Genomic DNA, 17,613 nt, shown 5'->3' with positions numbered 1-17,613 from the left:
GTTTTACTAAAATTGGACTTGAAAATAACAGTGTTAGAATAGATTGCCGTTGGAGCCTTAAAGTTATACAGTCCTGAATACAGGCCGGCAAATACAGCAGACAAACTTGATAAGTTAAAGTGAGGTAGAGACTAAAATAAACTGTAATCTAGGAGTAATGAAGTAAGGAAAACAATGCATGAAAGAGGATATGTACTAAAAGAAAAGTGAGATGCTGTAAAAAAGAAGGAAGTGTAGAAGTAATTGTAAAGTAAGTAAGAAGAATGCAAAACAAAGAACTAATGAAAAAATTAAATACGGACTGTAACGCCCCTGTCATGGCAGAAAATGGAAGTCGTCAAATTATGGAGTCGTTTAATTTTAAAAAAGAAACTTGTCAAGATGGCGTCCGATTGTCAACTTTTAAAAATTGACTTCTATTTATCAACATAATATCCTTTATTAAATTTATAAGTTGTTTATGCTAAACGTCTCAAGTGTGTATATATTTTGTTTATTTTTGATGAGTAAGCGATATTAAATTTACTAGATTAAACTAAGTTACAGCTAGCAGATATTTATACATTAACAATTATAAAAGGCGGCCAGTTACAAGTTTTCTATTAAACAATGCAGTACGCAGTTAAAACATTAGAAATTGGCCTGTTAGTCCAGATTCACTAGAATAAGGCTACAGTATTCCCTGCTTATCGTAAAAGGCGACTAAACAGGCATCACGTTCGCGAGTGTTAAGGAAGGCGGCATTTATCGTCCACTGAAAGGGAACCCAAAAAGGCAGTAACGTAAAATGGGCTCTTGTTACTGCCGTACAGCGAGGATACCGGAAGAGGTACAGCTTCCTCCCGGGATGTATCCCAGCACGGAGTCAGCTGTTATTTCCGTAGGAGATCTGATAGACCCTCCAAAAGTACCGAAGATGACCACAAAGGCTTTATTGGGTAAAAATCCTATATTACCCTGTGCCTTCACCAAAGGGTAGAGTATTTTGTGTTCATCCTGAAAATTTCCTCGTCCCCACCATTACAACAAAGGTATCATATAATAGATACATAAACAATATATTATATGTACAACTCAAAAGAAGAATGCGACGCACATAAACTTTTAGTTCCCAAAACACTCGTGCAAAAAATGTCTAAGTCAGTCATATAATGCTTTGTATTGTCGAACTGGATGATGGCACTTATAAGAAATGCATTGCAGCGATAATTTAAGTTCACTTTGCATCAAAAGAAAAACACACTGTAGATGTGATTTTCAAAGTTATTTGTCTTTGAAGGTATGTTAATTTTTGGAAAAAGATCTCTTACCCATTATAGTTACGAGATCCATCATTCATCATTTGTTCCTATGTCCCCAAGATGGGGCAGAAGGCGTCCACGGTACGTCGCCATCCCGAGCGGTCTTGAGCCTCACGCTTTACTTCGCTCCACGTCATTCCAACTGCCTTCAATTCTGCAGTGATCACCCGCCAGGTTTGCTTTGGGCGACCATGTCTTCACTTTCCTTTAAGATTCCATTCTAAGGCTTGCCCCGGTATGTGATCAGGGTCGCTTCGGAGCGTGTGGCCTATCCAGTTACACTTGCGGCGTTTGATCTGCTGGTCGATCGGCATCTAACCGCAGCGTTTCCAGAGATCTACCTTGGAGAATTTCTCAGGCCAGTATATACCGAGAATACGTCAAAGACAGTTGTTAACGAAGACTTGGAGCCGACACGAGATATCTTTGGTGACCTTTCACATCCCACATTCACGCTTTTCACATTAGACTGGAATATTTTGAGTTTAACTCTCCAAGTCAGCTTCTGTGATTGCCATACATAACGGAACTGTGCGAAGGCTGTCTTTCCCTTGGCGATTCTTGAAGCCGTGTCCATTTCGTTCCCTCCTGACTATGACATTACGCTACCGAGGTAAGTGAATGTGTGGACTGTCTTCACTCTCTCTGAAGGTACAGAAGTCCACTTTTACACAGCAAAAGAAGAATCTTAGAGACCAATTTGAATTAAATTAGAATCAAATTGAACTTCAGTGAAACCTCCTTCTATTAACACTGGCAGGTAAACTCAGATCTGCTGTATTTGCAATTAAAAAAGTAATTCAAATAACGAACTTTAAGACTGCTCGACTCGTAAATTTTATTAATTTTCATAGCATTCACTCTTACTGTATTTTATTACGGGTCAGTGCAGTTGAAATTAAGTAAATATTTATTTTATAATAAGATCTTTACGAGCTATATATAACTTAAAACCTAGAGATTACCAGAGGGATGTTTTAACATATTGGTATTATAATGGTTAAATCTTATATGAAAAATGGTGACAGACATATAAATATAACAAATGAAAAATGAACTCGTAACGTCTAAATTTCGTGTTCGATATATAAAAATACTTTATGGGTCTGAGTGTAGGCATATATAATAAAGTTCCACAAGATATCTTGAACATTGCTTTTCTTAGTTTTAAATTTAAAAATTATGTTACTAAATAAGTCTTATTATATACTTCAAAAGCTTTTGATTGATGTAAATGCATGGAACCTGGTTTATTGGATTTTTACATTGTTTAATACGGAATAAAAAAATGGATATATACCATAATCGCTTGGCAGACAGATTGGGGATGCAGTGTGGTATTTTGGTATCCGGTAGACGCTGCTACTCATCATCTTGATACTTGTTATTAACCAATGTTTAAGCCCGTAATAATATATTGATACGGAACCCTGCGCTTGTTCGCCGATTCGTGCAAGATAGTTTTTTTTAATCAACCACTATTTTGTTTCATTTCGTTGAGTTTTTCCGGCGTACCCAACATAGTAATGCTTTATTATTACACAGCGAAAACCTCGCAAGAACTTTTTTGCATTCTGCATTTTTATAAACTTATTTACATAATATACTTTTTTGTTGTTTAGGCTTATGAGAACAACTCGAAGCGGTCGGGTGAAGGCGCACTGAACCTTTTTACTTTGTTAAGTTAAAAGAAAATTGATTTTAAGTAATTTTATTTAAATATGTGGCGCATGGCCAGTACTTTTCTGCTGCAGCCCAAGATGCGGTATTAGACCTCGCTTATTTTGCAAGCCGTCTCCGAAATCACATTAACAAACTAGCACCTCGGCCAATTTCTTGGTATACTAGTTCTAATTGTCCTTCCTATATTCCAAAATATTTGCAGACTGCAACTCAAGTGTTTTTGAGTCAAGGACCCGAATGTCGATCTCTGGAAGCACCATATCAAGGTCCATTTAAGGTGCTCACGGCACAAAAACCTTTGACATAGACGTTAAGGGAAAAACAATTATTGTCACGATCGACCGGCTTAAACCGGCGTATTTAGCAAAAGAATGCATGACACCAACTGACATAATCAGCGATGAGGCTACCAGAGACCAGAGTACCAATCATAGGTCGTATAGCAGACGTCATATATGTTTTCCTTCCCATCTTCAGGACTACTATCGACCGTAGCCACGGTCTTGGGGGGGCGTAATGTGGGCGCCTGGCCTCTTTGGTCTTTGACGTGACTTTTGTTAAGTGAATTCTTTTTATTGTCAATGCTAATTTATGTTTTACGATAATTTGTGTTTCCTAAAAATAGATTCCTTATATCTGAGTGTTAATAAGGAATCCACAGATATATATCTACACAGCGTTCTATATTCAAAAACCAATAAAATGCAATATATTGGAAGGTTCCATATCGGTAGTTATGTTTTCTGCCATTCCTCAATCAAACTTTCCTATGAAAGAAGAAAACATAGTATTCTCACAAAGATAGATGTCAATAGCGATGAATAAGCTTTCTCCAAAGATCGTCACGTTGAGCAATATTGCATTTCCACAACTGGCAGCTTCCTGTTACTTCCTGTTTTGAGTGACCTGACCTACCCACGCTGCTTCCACCAGCTCGTGGCCACGCCTCTCGTCCCAAAGTTCCGAGCACATGCGATGTTCCCTGCTACTTCAGAAGAGCAATTCTTCGATCTATGCCCGTGACTTATATTCTTTTTCAGTGTCAAAATCGAAAAATTATCAAATAGGTTATAAGTTAAAATAAAGACAGTATAAAAATAATATTGAAATTGAAACTGTACTATTTAATGGAATCAGGCGTTACGTATAAGTCCATCCTAAGTAAGAAAAGGACCAATATTTAGCCACTTCCGCACATGCAGTGGTAGTCGTGCAACAAAGTGCACCGCCCGCCAGCCCGCTGATAAACGCGTATGCGGCGAACAATGCGAATCACACAACCGCCACCGCCAAATTACTCAACACGTGTTTCACCCCTCCACGGGGCATCTTCAGGAGTTATATTACACTAAACTGTACTGCAATATTCCAAAAGGAAGTGTCGAAAGATGCACGATGTTAATAGAATGAAAGATGTGAAGAATGTGAGTCCTCAATATGATAAATAGTTTGACTTCTCTACTAATCTCCTACCATATACTTCTCCATTGCTCTCTTGTGGCCTTGACCCTTATTAGGCACATGGTAAGTGGACCAAATAAAGTACATAATTACCTTAAATGTGTTATTAAATGCATGATATAGTAACATATATGACTACATATCTATACATACATATATATTTCCACCTATAGGGTCATCACAATCTCTGTATATGGTTGCAGACTTCATGACTTGAATCTTTTGGTGGAAGTAATCCTTTTATCAGAGATCAACAGAGTTGTACGAAATTCCAACACAGAAGGTTTGAGAGGTAATTAATTTAAAAAAATGTATTGTCTTGAAACTATATTTCTGGTTAGTTTAATACTTGACGAGAATATTTTTTTGGTATGTTGGTATGACATATATATATACTTATATATATATACATATATATATATATATACATATATATACATATATATATGATAAGTCATAAATAATGTTATATAAATAGCGTTATGTCTAGTCTAGTCTATTAAAACTCTCCCTCTTCTGTATTGCCGATTTTGAATCCAAAAATAATAATGTGTTTTTATTAATGACTAAAATGTTTGGACGATTTTAAATTATAATAAATAGATTTGAATTTAGAATTATGTCTAAGTTTTTGTTTCGATATTATAGATGAGTGACGACCGTCATCGCAAAAGATGACGCGAGCGAAGCCAGAAGCTGCAAGAAGTTGATTCTTTTATAAACGTCACAGAACTTTCGCGAAGCTGCCGCTTTTTGCGGGCGCAGCATGTGAGCGCGGTTTTTCCGACGTTTCCACGGTTTTTCCGTCATCTATGTAGAGTGAACTTTTTGCCGCATCGATTGTGAATTCATGCGGACTGAAACGATTTGATACTTGATATAAATAAATAAATTGTTAATTATTGTATTCACATTTATACATTTGTAAAAGTTCAACATTATCTAGGCTTAAAAAAATAATATAACATCTCTTTGATAATATATTTACCGTATTTTTATAGAAATACCTTTACTCCAAATTTGCCCCGCATACAGTACCCGGCGATAACAATTGCACATCGACTTTTGAACAGAGACAATCGGCTAATTCCGGCTTTGTAGAGCACTATCTCTGTCCCACACTACCCATGTGACGTTTTATCAGTTGTTGTATTGCGTGCGACAGAGACAACATTTAATTCCACGCATTAACATCAGTATAGTATTTTTAGATACAAATATATATTTGGTTTTATATCTCCAGTGGCAGATCTGAAATTGTTTGGAGAATTTTACTGTACATACGTATACCTTGCGTCATAAACGGTTTATTTAATTTTTGTACATGAAAACTAGAAGTAATCATCTTTTTTTTATTTCATGTATTAATACCGTTTTTATCACTGTTTTTTTATGTTTTTGCGGAAAAACAAAACATTATTATAGATATATACGCAACCGTAACAATACTAGCTTTATTAAAAACATCTGGCTAAGAAAATTTATTTATGTAAATTATTTATTAGAGTGAGTCAACGACAATATCTTACTATGCGAGCACTTCCTCCACTTAATTTCATGCATTCGAAATTCAAAAGAGTGACATTAGAGATATGTGATACATCCATATTTAATTAGCATAGTAAAAAAATAAGAAATATAATATCAAGGAAGTTAAAACGTTATATAAATACAAACAAACAAAAATTGTAAAATGCAGTATTCTGACCGAGGCAAACGCTGGAATGGAATCCTCAAGGAAAGCGAAGACGTGGCCGCCCAAAGCAAACCTCACTGCACAAGTGAAGGCAGTTGGAATGACGTGGAGCGAAGTAAAGCGCGAGGCTCAAGACCGCTCGGGATGGCGACGTACTGTGGACGCCCTCTGTCCCATCTTGAGGACATGGGAATAAATGATGAGTATTTTGGAGGAAAAGCAAGGGAAGAGAGAGGCGATATATGAAAGGTAAAGGTTGGCAAAATGTGACGGATAGAAGAATGAACGGAAAACATTGAGATGGATAGAAGAGTGTGAAAGTAAATCCACCCACGATAGGGAAGTGCGAGATGCCCTAATAACTAGCTCCAACGACTCTTAGGCAGAAGGTGCTTCAACGTGATCTTGATATCTCCTGTGTTTCGGGAGTAGAATGAAGATATCATACCCCGGAACGCACTATCACACTAATAATATCACATCGCAAGGGACTGTTCGAATAATAAAAATGTTCTTAATGCGACCACCGGAAAGGTTTTCGTTGGTACGAATCCCACATAACCCTGTCCTCCCCCCAGAGGGGAACTGCGTAAGATTCCATCCATTCAAACCCAAAAAGAATACAGGACAGAACTAAAAAAAGTGTAAACAGTTATTGGGACACTATTTTAATATCATTTATGTGTAATTATTATATGGTATATATATATGTATGTATATATATATATGTATGTATATATATATATATATAAATATATACATAAACTGCCCTCTCCTTCATGGTTCTCATCTCTATTCAAAGATTGTCTGATAGAGATTGCCTCAAGCGATAAAACCGCCTTTTATACCTACTCTACATAAATTGTTTAAATTATTATTAATTTATTTACACTTTATAGTACATATATAGTGTAAATAAATTAGTATATATTATTTTTTCTTTTTTTTTAGTGTCAAACAAAGTATATTTTTGTTAAATATACACAATATGTTAATATGTGTTTGGTCAAAATTACTGTCATCGATGTATTTTAAAATAAAAAAAAAACAAAATCCAAAGACGTTATTTCTTAATACCTATTATAATATTTTAATTATAATTTGTTTTAAAGAGACGTAAAAAAAACTCTTAATCAAATTCAAATATTTCAAAAGAGACAAGAAACAAACGAACCAAATGTTTATGGTAAGAAGATATTTAGCAAGGATCAAGATGGCGCGGTCGCTGCGACCGCATTAAGAAGCGTGGTTATAAAAAAGTCTGTGGAAGACAAAGCGACTGGCCCGGTGGTAGGCAAAAACACAAATTACCTCTCGGTAGCGACTTGGGATCCAGTTGTATGACGCGATTAACTTCGAATCGCTAGCATAGGTTTTTATATCACCTCACTCCCGGAATTGCGCGTTGGAAAAAGTTCGCGATTGTTTCTCGTGATAATAGATGGCGCTTCATTATTCTGCTGTCACGTGTTTTAATCATCATTTCGACCTGGATCTCATCTTCCATTACTAGACATAGAATTCTACATTAGATTTTTATCACTGTTACGGATTTACATATATAAACTTTTAGAATTTATATGTTCAAATTATAATTTAAATTATTAAATGTCAACACAAAAAGAAAAAAAAAATGAAATGTCAAATTATTAACAAATACAACATGGCGATCGTCTAGTGATTTTTTTCTAATATCCGTAGTTATATTATTAAATAGAAATTATTATGATAACATTTTAAATTATTATGAAATGATTATTAAATTAAATAGTTTGCCGAATACGCATTTATCAGGTGGCTGGCGGGCGGTGCACTTTATTGCACGACTACCACTGCATGCGCGGAAGTGGCTAAATATTGGTCCTTTTCTTATTTAGGATGGACTTCCGCGAGGTAACGCCTGATTCCATTAAATAAGTAGAATAGTATATTAGTAAATAGAAATTAGAAACATCCATTATAATCACCGATTGGAAGCGATCTGCATCTATCGTCTTTTCTGGCAAATTTTCTCATCATTTTCCTAGTCAATAAGACTTTTCAACAGTCTTCAGCTTATTAAAAGGCCGCCATAAGGATTTTTTTTGCTTATTCCATTTCATATGGATGATTTTTTACTTTTCAGTGAGCGTCCTCTGACTGAAATGTTCATATTTAAAATTCTCTTTTCATATATTTACAAGAGATAAATAAATATATATAGCATGGAATTTGCGATATAGATGAACTTGTTGTAAAAGAGTAGAGATTGTAGAGTAAATCACATTAGATCTGAAAGTCGCCTGGCGATGGATGTACCAGGTGAAAGCTCTTATGACCCTGGATTCGCACGGTGCCTCGGAGAGAAAAATATGGCGTGAATTTTAAAGAAGAACCTAGCAATGAGTCACATCAGTACTTACTTTGTCAAGAGTGAATAATTAAAAATTGTCACATATTTCAAAGTAATCACTTTATATAAGGTAATTGTAAATAGATGTAAAACTCCTTAAAAGAACTTTGAATCTTACATCTACATCTAATCATTCAATATTTGTCCATGCAGACTTTGTAAATTAGTGGACTGTAGCATTTCAACGGTATTATATATATATATGTATATATGTGTGGTTCAGGTTATAATATAGTTAAGCATATTTATGATTATGGTAACTTTTGGTTTAAGATGACAACATAATGTAAAAAAGTCGAAAGAAGGTATAACGTGTCTGTGTTTAATGACGATTCGTCAATAAATATATATATATATATATGAGATTCCCACACACACGCACACATACTCACACACACACACACACACATATATATATATATATAAGCGATCTAATAGCTCAGCAGTCTACCAATTCGTTAAAATAGTAGCACATAGCAGCTCGAGGCTTCTATGAGAAATTTCGAGCTTCTCAACCTTAAAAGAGGTATTCGTATTATATTTCCTGCCGCCTCAAACCTACGGAATATTAAAATGCCAATAAACCTTTCAATCATATCTAACCAAACAACCTTTACATCGATTATAATTAAAAAAAATTGCCGGCATTTTTTACCGACAAAAAATGTAGATACCGAAATTAAATTCCTTTACCTGGGTGATGAACAATAATTCACGAGTGTAATTATTATCATGAATAATTATTGGTAATTATGTATAATTATCGTTTTATTACATTTACTGTAACATAGGTCGTAAATTTGTAAGGTTTTAAAACAGCATACCGTCGGTTTTAAAACGCATCGATTACCCCAGTTAAACGTCTGTTTTTTTTTCTGTCTTTATTTTTTTTCTACTTCACCTCTTCCTGGAAGTCATTCAATCGATTTTCTTATACCTACACTATGCTAATCGATACACTTAAATCGATTCGTATATGGCAACACCGCTGCTAGAGAATTTAGATAAATAATTATGGCTTTATTTCTGCTCGACAACAGTCTTGCGGCTAAATACGAGTAGAAATTTAACTTTTTTTTTTTAATTACCGTCTGCCCTTTGTGTTTTATCGAAAGGTGTTGATTATGTCTCTTGAAGGTTGACCGTACATGCCAGTACCATATACGTGAATACAGATAGAAGATAAAATTTTATTATCTGTCGACAATGTTTTGGTAGAAGAAAAAACAAGACGTATTGCCGGGGAAGAATGCTTTAAAATACCATAGAATTTATTCGAGAACTCCGTATTTATGTAATATATATTCACACAAAGTACTATTTCTGAGATTCCTGGACTTCTTTTTTCATAGACCACTTTCAGAAGTTTGCTATCTCGGTGGACCCCTTTCGCCTTTTAATACGTACTGAATATTAAAAAAGTTTTAACAAATAACAGTCGCTAAGCTTCTTTAATTTACATTGATAGATGAAGCCTTTACAATCATCACCACATCACGCAACAGATGCACACAACAAGGCATAGGTCTCCCCCAAAGATCAACACGATCACCGGTTATGCGATGGAAGCATCCAGGGCCTTCAGTCCACCTAGTGGACGGCCCGGTCCACACACGACGCGACTGCAAAACTGTGATCGAACTAACTGTGGTCTAGTAGCGAAGATGATGGAAGGAAGGTGATGCATGGGAGACGAAGTGAATGTGAAGAAAGATAGAGATTAATAAGGACATTGTGAAGAATGAAAGAAGATAGTTAAATAATAGAATAAAATTTAAAAATACTTTACACGACTTGGGGCACACATGGCAGAGTGGAACTAGATTTCTCCAAAAAGGAGAGTCATAAATAAGGTGTAGTCAAATGAACACTTTAGTTCTTCACAATCAAAGACAGATAAATTTTCGTGGACCTCCGTTCAGACCTCTGTGAGTCCACCTGGACCTCCTCGTAAACCACTAATCTGTGTAATGTAACACGCAATAATGTATCTATAATACGCTGTCAATTCAACCAAGCCTGGGATTCCCCCTCAGAAGGTTTCTTCATATTTCACCTGCCTAAAAATACTAAAGATACTTGATGAGTTCCACGTGAAATGAATGAGGAATTGGAGGTTCAAATTTACACTTTCATCAAGCACCTAAATCGATGAAGTCGATTGACAAATGCAATACAATATAATACATATTTAATGTAATCAGGCGTTACCTAGCGAAAGTCCATCCTAAGTAAGAAAAGGACCAATATTTAGCCACTTCCGCACATGCAGCGGTGGTGGCAGCGGGCTGGCGGGCGGTGCACTTTGTTGCACGACTACCACTGCATGTGCGGAAGTGGCTAAATATTGGTCCTTTTCTTACAATATAATACAGTTGGCAATATGAAAACGTGTATTTTTAGTTTGAACCGTCCTTACGTTTTACGACTACTCATGCAATTTATTTATTAACACTTCAAATGTAATCCGTAATGGAAAATATATTCGTCCATAAGTATGTATTTTTAATATTCAATAGAATCAGGCGTTATTTTGCGGAAGTCCATCCTAAGTAAGAAAAGGACCAATATTTAGCCACTTCCGCACATGCAGTGGTAGTCGTGCAACAAAGTGCACCGCCCGCCAGTCCGCTGATATGCGCAGTGCGAAGTGGCTAAATATTGGTCCTTCTCTTACTTATGTATTTTTTATCCTTTACAGATAAAATATTTGACCTCTGTCTCGTCTGATGTTCACGAGGTCTAAGATGCTACATGCTTCTAGAAGAAACCTATACACTCTTCACAATCAGGTAGGAGACAACAGCCTCCCTGATAGACGAAAAAGAAACTAGGAAAGAATTCCTCGCTTGTTGCAAGAAAATAGTTAAAAACGTTATACAAAAAAAAATCCAAATATACAATAAGAAATGTGATAAAATGTGATAATATAAAACTCAAATGTGATATATAATGTATTATAGAAAATAAGTAAAAATGTAAAATAAAAATGTAAAGTCAAGATTTGTCAAGATTGGAATTAGGACTCCGTCGGGAATTTTGGTTGAACTCTATATTTGCAGATATAACCACGCCTATTTTCTCCTTAAAAATCATCACGAATTCAAAGACGTCGATAGCATTAATGGCGGCGTCCGAATTCAAAATCTTGTTCGAATTTTGAATTCGTATGCGCAAGAATTTAAAAAAATATATTTTGGTGGTACTGGTCAACAATACAAAGAGTTGTTACATGACCGCTACAAGTATCTTCTATAAAACACTAAGAAATATATAATATATATATGAAACATCACTTAAATCATCCCAATGTTATAGCGTACTGGAAAAATTATTCTTATATATCATGGTTGCACAGACTTATTAAGACTAGGGGCCATTCGGGCAAATCATGAACTGATGGCGGGCCGGCCGCCAGAAGTATAGGTAAATAAAGACAATAAAGAATTGATGATAATTAGAATTCAATATTTGTCGAATGTACGAGAGTATTATTTTTGCTGTCGGCGGGCCAACTGTATTCGACCAGCGGGCCGCGGTCTGTGCATCCATGTTATATATTATATCAGGTGTCGCCAACTTTTGGCCCGCGAGCCACAAGAGCTGTGCATTTGTAGTGCTCAATAAATGTACAGTAAAACCTTATTTATTCGCGTTCACTATTCGCGATTTAAAAAAAAATGCGTCTCAATTCTTATATTCGCGGATCTAATAAGTGCATACATAATAATAAAAGGATTCCAATAGGCATCCAACACAATATCCTTTGTAAATGCCGTCAGATGGAATAATAAAAAAGTAATGATAAACTGTTAAATTCACAGCCTAATTAAGAAGACGCTTCAACAAGCACTGGAAACGTTATATTTGATTTAAAAAATCTTAGTGAAGATATATGAATGGCAAATGAGCTTTGGGATTTATTTATGAACATTGACACGTCTATGGAACGAAGCCTTATTAAAAGGCAGATTGCTAATGCGACTGCCGCGTGTCTGAATTGAAGGAGCCTTTAAAAACTGCCAGGCAAGAGAAAATTACAAAATTATTCAAACTAATGTTTAAACTTTAAGATAAATAATTAAAATGTTCAAAAACTTCAATTAAATTGATTTTTTAATACATTTGTTTTTTATTTATTTTGTTACCTAGGAACGTATCTCCTATAATCACATATAAGTTACCATTCCGTATGCACGGTGGCTTTATTCGCGACATATTTATGGAACATGTACCCTTTTAGTTCCCTTTTTAATTTTTCCTAATATATTTTAAAAATTTATCGTGAAATTCAAACACCGATTATATTAACTAGTCAACGTCTTAAAGAATAACTGAGAAATAACATAAATCGATTTAAAAGAAATATTCTATTCCTTCGAAACACTTCATGTCAAAGAGATGAAGATGCTTAGATGGTCAGGTGGCGTCACTAGAATGGACAGAATACGGAACGAATATATCAGAGGTTCGTTTAAGGTAGCTCCGATCCCCAGCAAATTACAGGAAAATCGATTGCGATGGTATGGCCACGTTCAACCAAAACCAGTTGACCACGTGGTTAAAACTGCCCCCCGGAATTCCCAAGAGCGAGAGGGCGTCCAAAAGCTACGTGGTGGTCTAATATCGGAAAGGAACTGGAAACCCTTCAACTTGATGCAGGGACAACCCAGAATAGAGGGGCCTGGCGCAAATTGATAAGGAGACCCGACCCCAAATAAAGGGAAAAGGGAAGGAAGAATAATTCTATTCCTTCCAAAATCAATTTCAATGTATTCTTTATTTGAATAGACTGTTACAAGCACTTTCGAGTCAATCAACATAAAATGTCAGCATTGTTGTTCGTGCAGGAAGCTACCACCGGCTCGGAAGGCAGTTCTGTTGAGCCGGCGAGAAACTCAACAGTTGCTCTTTACAAATATAGTTTTATAAAGAGTGCGTGACAATAATTAGAATCCTGAAGATCAACATTTAATTCCACGCATTAACACCAGTATAGTATTCTTGGATACAATAATATACTTCGTTTTATATCTCAAATGGCAGATCTGAAATTGATTTATTTAATTTTTACGAAAATTAGGTGTTATCTGCCTATTTTTATTTCTTGTATTACCACTGTCTATTACTGTTTTTTTTTTTTATAATTTTAAATGTTTTTGCGAAAAAACAAAGCATTATTATAGATATATACACAACCGTACGTAAACTTTATTAAAGATTTCTCCCAAAGAATCACAATCTCCCATGTAATAAATAGCCCAAATTTAAATTTATATGATTTAAATAAATATAATTAGTTTAATTTTTAAAAAAATATATTTAATTGTGACCTCACAAAAATTACAAATTTTGAAAAAATGAGTCGAACTGTCTTGAAGCTTGGTCACCCTTGTGTTTTATATATTAAAATGAATATATAATATCATAACATAACATATACATATATAACATATGGTTGATTGGAAACATTTGTAATAATTGCTTGCTTATTTTAACTTATTTCATCAAAATTTTATTTATCCTTCTGAAAACCGCTCCAAAATTAATAAAAATAATTTGACAATAATACTAAAGTGCACTATTAATGGTTTGTTGTTTCAGCTTGTTGTCTCCCCCAAAATATATCTATGGGGGGATATACTTAGGCGGTGAAGTACGCAGAGAACTATGCTATCCATCCTCTGGAAACTTCTTTGTGAGCTATGACAATCTTATGCAATAAAATTGTTGCTTGCTTACTTTCGGTTGAAGTTGATGCTGTTAGCGCGAAGGCTTTTACAGTTTCGTCGGAACTGAGTTCACGGAGCAGAAGGGTACTTGAACTTAAAAGTAAAACAGAAGCTGGACAGACGCGTTCTAGTTGTACGATGACGTTCGCACGTAGTGAACCGCTCTACCCGAGTAGAGCTGTGTAGTGTTGATGTTGTGTATGCGGCTTGTGACGGCAGCGTGGACCACAGGCGAGCCAACGATGGATCCGGATCCAAACTTGGTTCGTCCACGCTGTTCGCGGTTAAGAAGCAGGCGGAACGGGTGTTGTGGTGCGGTGAGTAGTGTTTTGTTCTATTGTGAATGACGCATTATCCTGTGCAGAGTATCGCAGATGAAATGTTGTTAAAGTTATTAAGACTCTGTGTTTGGTACTAATCGGTGTAACATAACTCCTGAAGATGCCCCGTGGAGGGGTGAAACACGTGTTGAGTGATTTGACGGTGGCAGTTTGTAGTTCGCATTGTTTGCCGCATACGCATTTATCAGCGGGCTGGCGGGCGGTGCACTTTGTTGCACGACTACCACTGCATATGCGGAAGTGGCTAAATATTGGTCCTTTTCTTACTTACGATGGACTTTCGCAAGGTAACGTCGGATTCCATAAAATATGTTAATGTTATTGCCAACAAATTACCTATATATTCACGACTTCATACCTTTCACAAATATAACCAAACAACCTGTATATTGATTTATTCACTTAGTAACGGTTGTTGATAGATATAAAGCAAATATTTTAAAAATATTTTGAATATTAAAATAATACTCTGTGTATAGAACTTATAGCGTTCCTTTCGAAAATGTTCGGGTAATAATTGATTGTAACTTAGAAACGACATAAGAATAATTAGAATGACTGTATCTTCTTTTCAGCTGATAGACGTCGCTATAAGACATGGCCTCCCTCAAAGATGCTACCTAAAAGATCGGCCCATCTAGTGGACGACCTGCCCACACCGCGTCTACCACCTCGAACTCGGCACCGTGGCTGATGTGGCCCTGCCACTTCAGACAAACAATTCTTCGAGCTATATCAATGACCCTAGTTCTGCGTATCACCATATTTTTGATACCACATTGTAACTCCGATCACAACACTCTCCATTGCCGCTCCGTCTGTGATTACATTCGAATAAATGGTATAACAACCTTTGCTCTTAAATATGTTCGTGTTATAATTTTTTTCACAATAATAATTTAACCTTATTAAGTAAACGCAGGCAAAGCGATACAGGTCATAGTGTCGATCCTTCGGGGAGACATATGCATTGCAATATACATCTACCAGCTGTCACAATGATAACGGTTAAATAAATAAATATTAAGAATACACAATAACATAACACGAAATACAGTAATACCCCGTTTTACGCGAGGGATGCGTTCCAAAAAAATCGCGTTAACTGAATGAAATTCGCGTATAACGGGGTTTATGATTAAACATAGTCAAAAATTATTACAAAAAAATACAAATCATTTTAATCAATCACTTTAATTCCAGGAACACTTTATGCAATACATACTCTTATTTTTTACGGAAAAATACATCTATTGTCTTTTGGGTAACGTTTTGTTTACGTTCTTGTAAAATACGTTCATAACATCCAACACTGTTGGGGATTGGGATCCCGCGTCCATAGAGAAGTTGATGACTATATTATATTTATACGCATTCTTTCGCGTAATTCGAGGCATTTGAGCGCGATATTTGCAATTCGCGTTATAGTGAAACCGCGTATAACGGGGTCGCGTAAAGCGGGGTATTACTGTAGTGAGATATACGTATGTAATTAGTTACTTTTTATTTTAGATTTAAAACTAAGAAAAAGAAGGCCTAGGATATCTTGTTGAACTTTATTATATATGTTCACATTCAGATACATGAAGGATTTAACTTTTTGAAGAACGCATCTGTTGAGATGCACTATTTCTTAGTTAGTAAACCCTATTACAAATCAAGTTGCAAATATTTCGATTAACTAAAAAAATTTCAATACTATTATAATATGTATATAATAACATACTTTTAATTTTATATTTAACCCTTAAATGCATAATGATGTAAAACTGCAACATAAAACTTAAACGTAAAATGAGAACTACACTTAAAAATAAATGCATAGTGTTGTATATCTGCAAAATAAGTTTTTTTTAAAAAGTAAGTGTGAAAAACTTTATATACATTTTTTTTTATTTCTCCCTGCATTTTTGTGTACTTATCTGTCAGATAATATTTTTTAAAGTATAAATAAAAGTCGTGCATTTAAGGGTTAAATGTGTATTTTTATTATCTTTATTATAGATATAAAAGATGCGCAAGTTTTAAATTGTGTAGCCTATTTTTCAATAAAAACTTTTAAAGTTTTCCTTTCAATCACCTATATAAAGATCACTAAAATACGTCACATATTTTTTTTTATAAAAATGTAACAAGACAAAAACATCTTGCAGTATAAAGTTACAAGAACAGATAATAAATAATAAATTATTTTAATATCCAGTAATTCGAATTTCAAAAACGCTTTTTCATAATATATTATAATTACGTCATTGATTTTTCTTTACATTCACACCTTTAAAGTTGTTATAATTATAACTTATCACGTTGTATGTTTATTAACAAAACTATATATCAACTAACTGATATCTTCGTAAAAATATATTGCATTAGCATTAAATATAAGTCATTTAAGATATTAATCAGGTAATTAGTATGGCATTATTTTCGTTGTTTATTCAAGGCGACTTTTTAAAATTACAATCGCGGTGACTTACTGGTTCCATTCACGTTGCGTCCGATGATCTTATTGGAGCCGTTTGGCTGTGCGGCGGCTGCGGGCGCGGGGGGAACGCTCCGTCCCGCTTCCTCGCCCGGGCTCTCCATATCGCCCCTCTCGCTTGCACACATCAACCCGCCAAAACTTCACCAAAACTCTCAACTGTCAACAGTTTGACATTGTAATTTTGTGTCACAGATTAAAAATTAAATGTGGGTGTTTTTTTTTAATTATATTTTATTTTTGTGAGTTGGTTCGCGATTTCGGGTGGTTATTTTTTCGAATAATTCTGCCGTGACGTTAGCGGTTTGAAGCTCGCGCCGCGACTGCCGTCTCGGGCCGGCAACGGAGCCCTACGCGTTGCAGCTGCATGCCCCGCCCAGCACCCCACGCGCTCCCTCCACGTGGCCCCACGACCGCTTTCCTTGCCCTGGGTTCTTACATAAAAAAGAATATAAAGCCGGTCGGACCTACAAAAATCTTTTAATGTATGCGTGATTTACATTAGTGTTGGTGCCTTTATGTAGA

The 17,613-nt window shown here is 35.4% G+C and overlaps 1 protein-coding gene across 1 annotated transcript in view; it reads right to left on the bottom strand.

Moving 5' to 3' along the window:
• The window catches only part of nab (NGFI-A-binding protein homolog), a 61,304-nt gene extending 44,088 nt beyond the window's left edge, over positions 1-17,216 (bottom strand). Inside the window, exon 1 of the mRNA XM_068763676.1 lies at positions 17,084-17,216. Within this exon, the coding sequence (XP_068619777.1) occupies positions 17,084-17,216 (133 nt within the window). The remainder of the gene's footprint in view (positions 1-17,083) is intronic.
• Between the last annotated feature and the right edge of the window lie 397 nt (positions 17,217-17,613).

This window comes from Battus philenor, unplaced genomic scaffold (genome assembly GCF_028537555.1).
Source record: "Battus philenor isolate CCGP_79_NKW_IND1 unplaced genomic scaffold, ilBatPhil1.0.hap1 SCAF_18, whole genome shotgun sequence".
Lineage (NCBI taxonomy): Eukaryota > Metazoa > Arthropoda > Insecta > Lepidoptera > Papilionidae > Battus > Battus philenor.
Note: the sequence above shows the minus strand (reverse complement) of the source record. Positions and strands in the feature narration are given on the sequence as shown.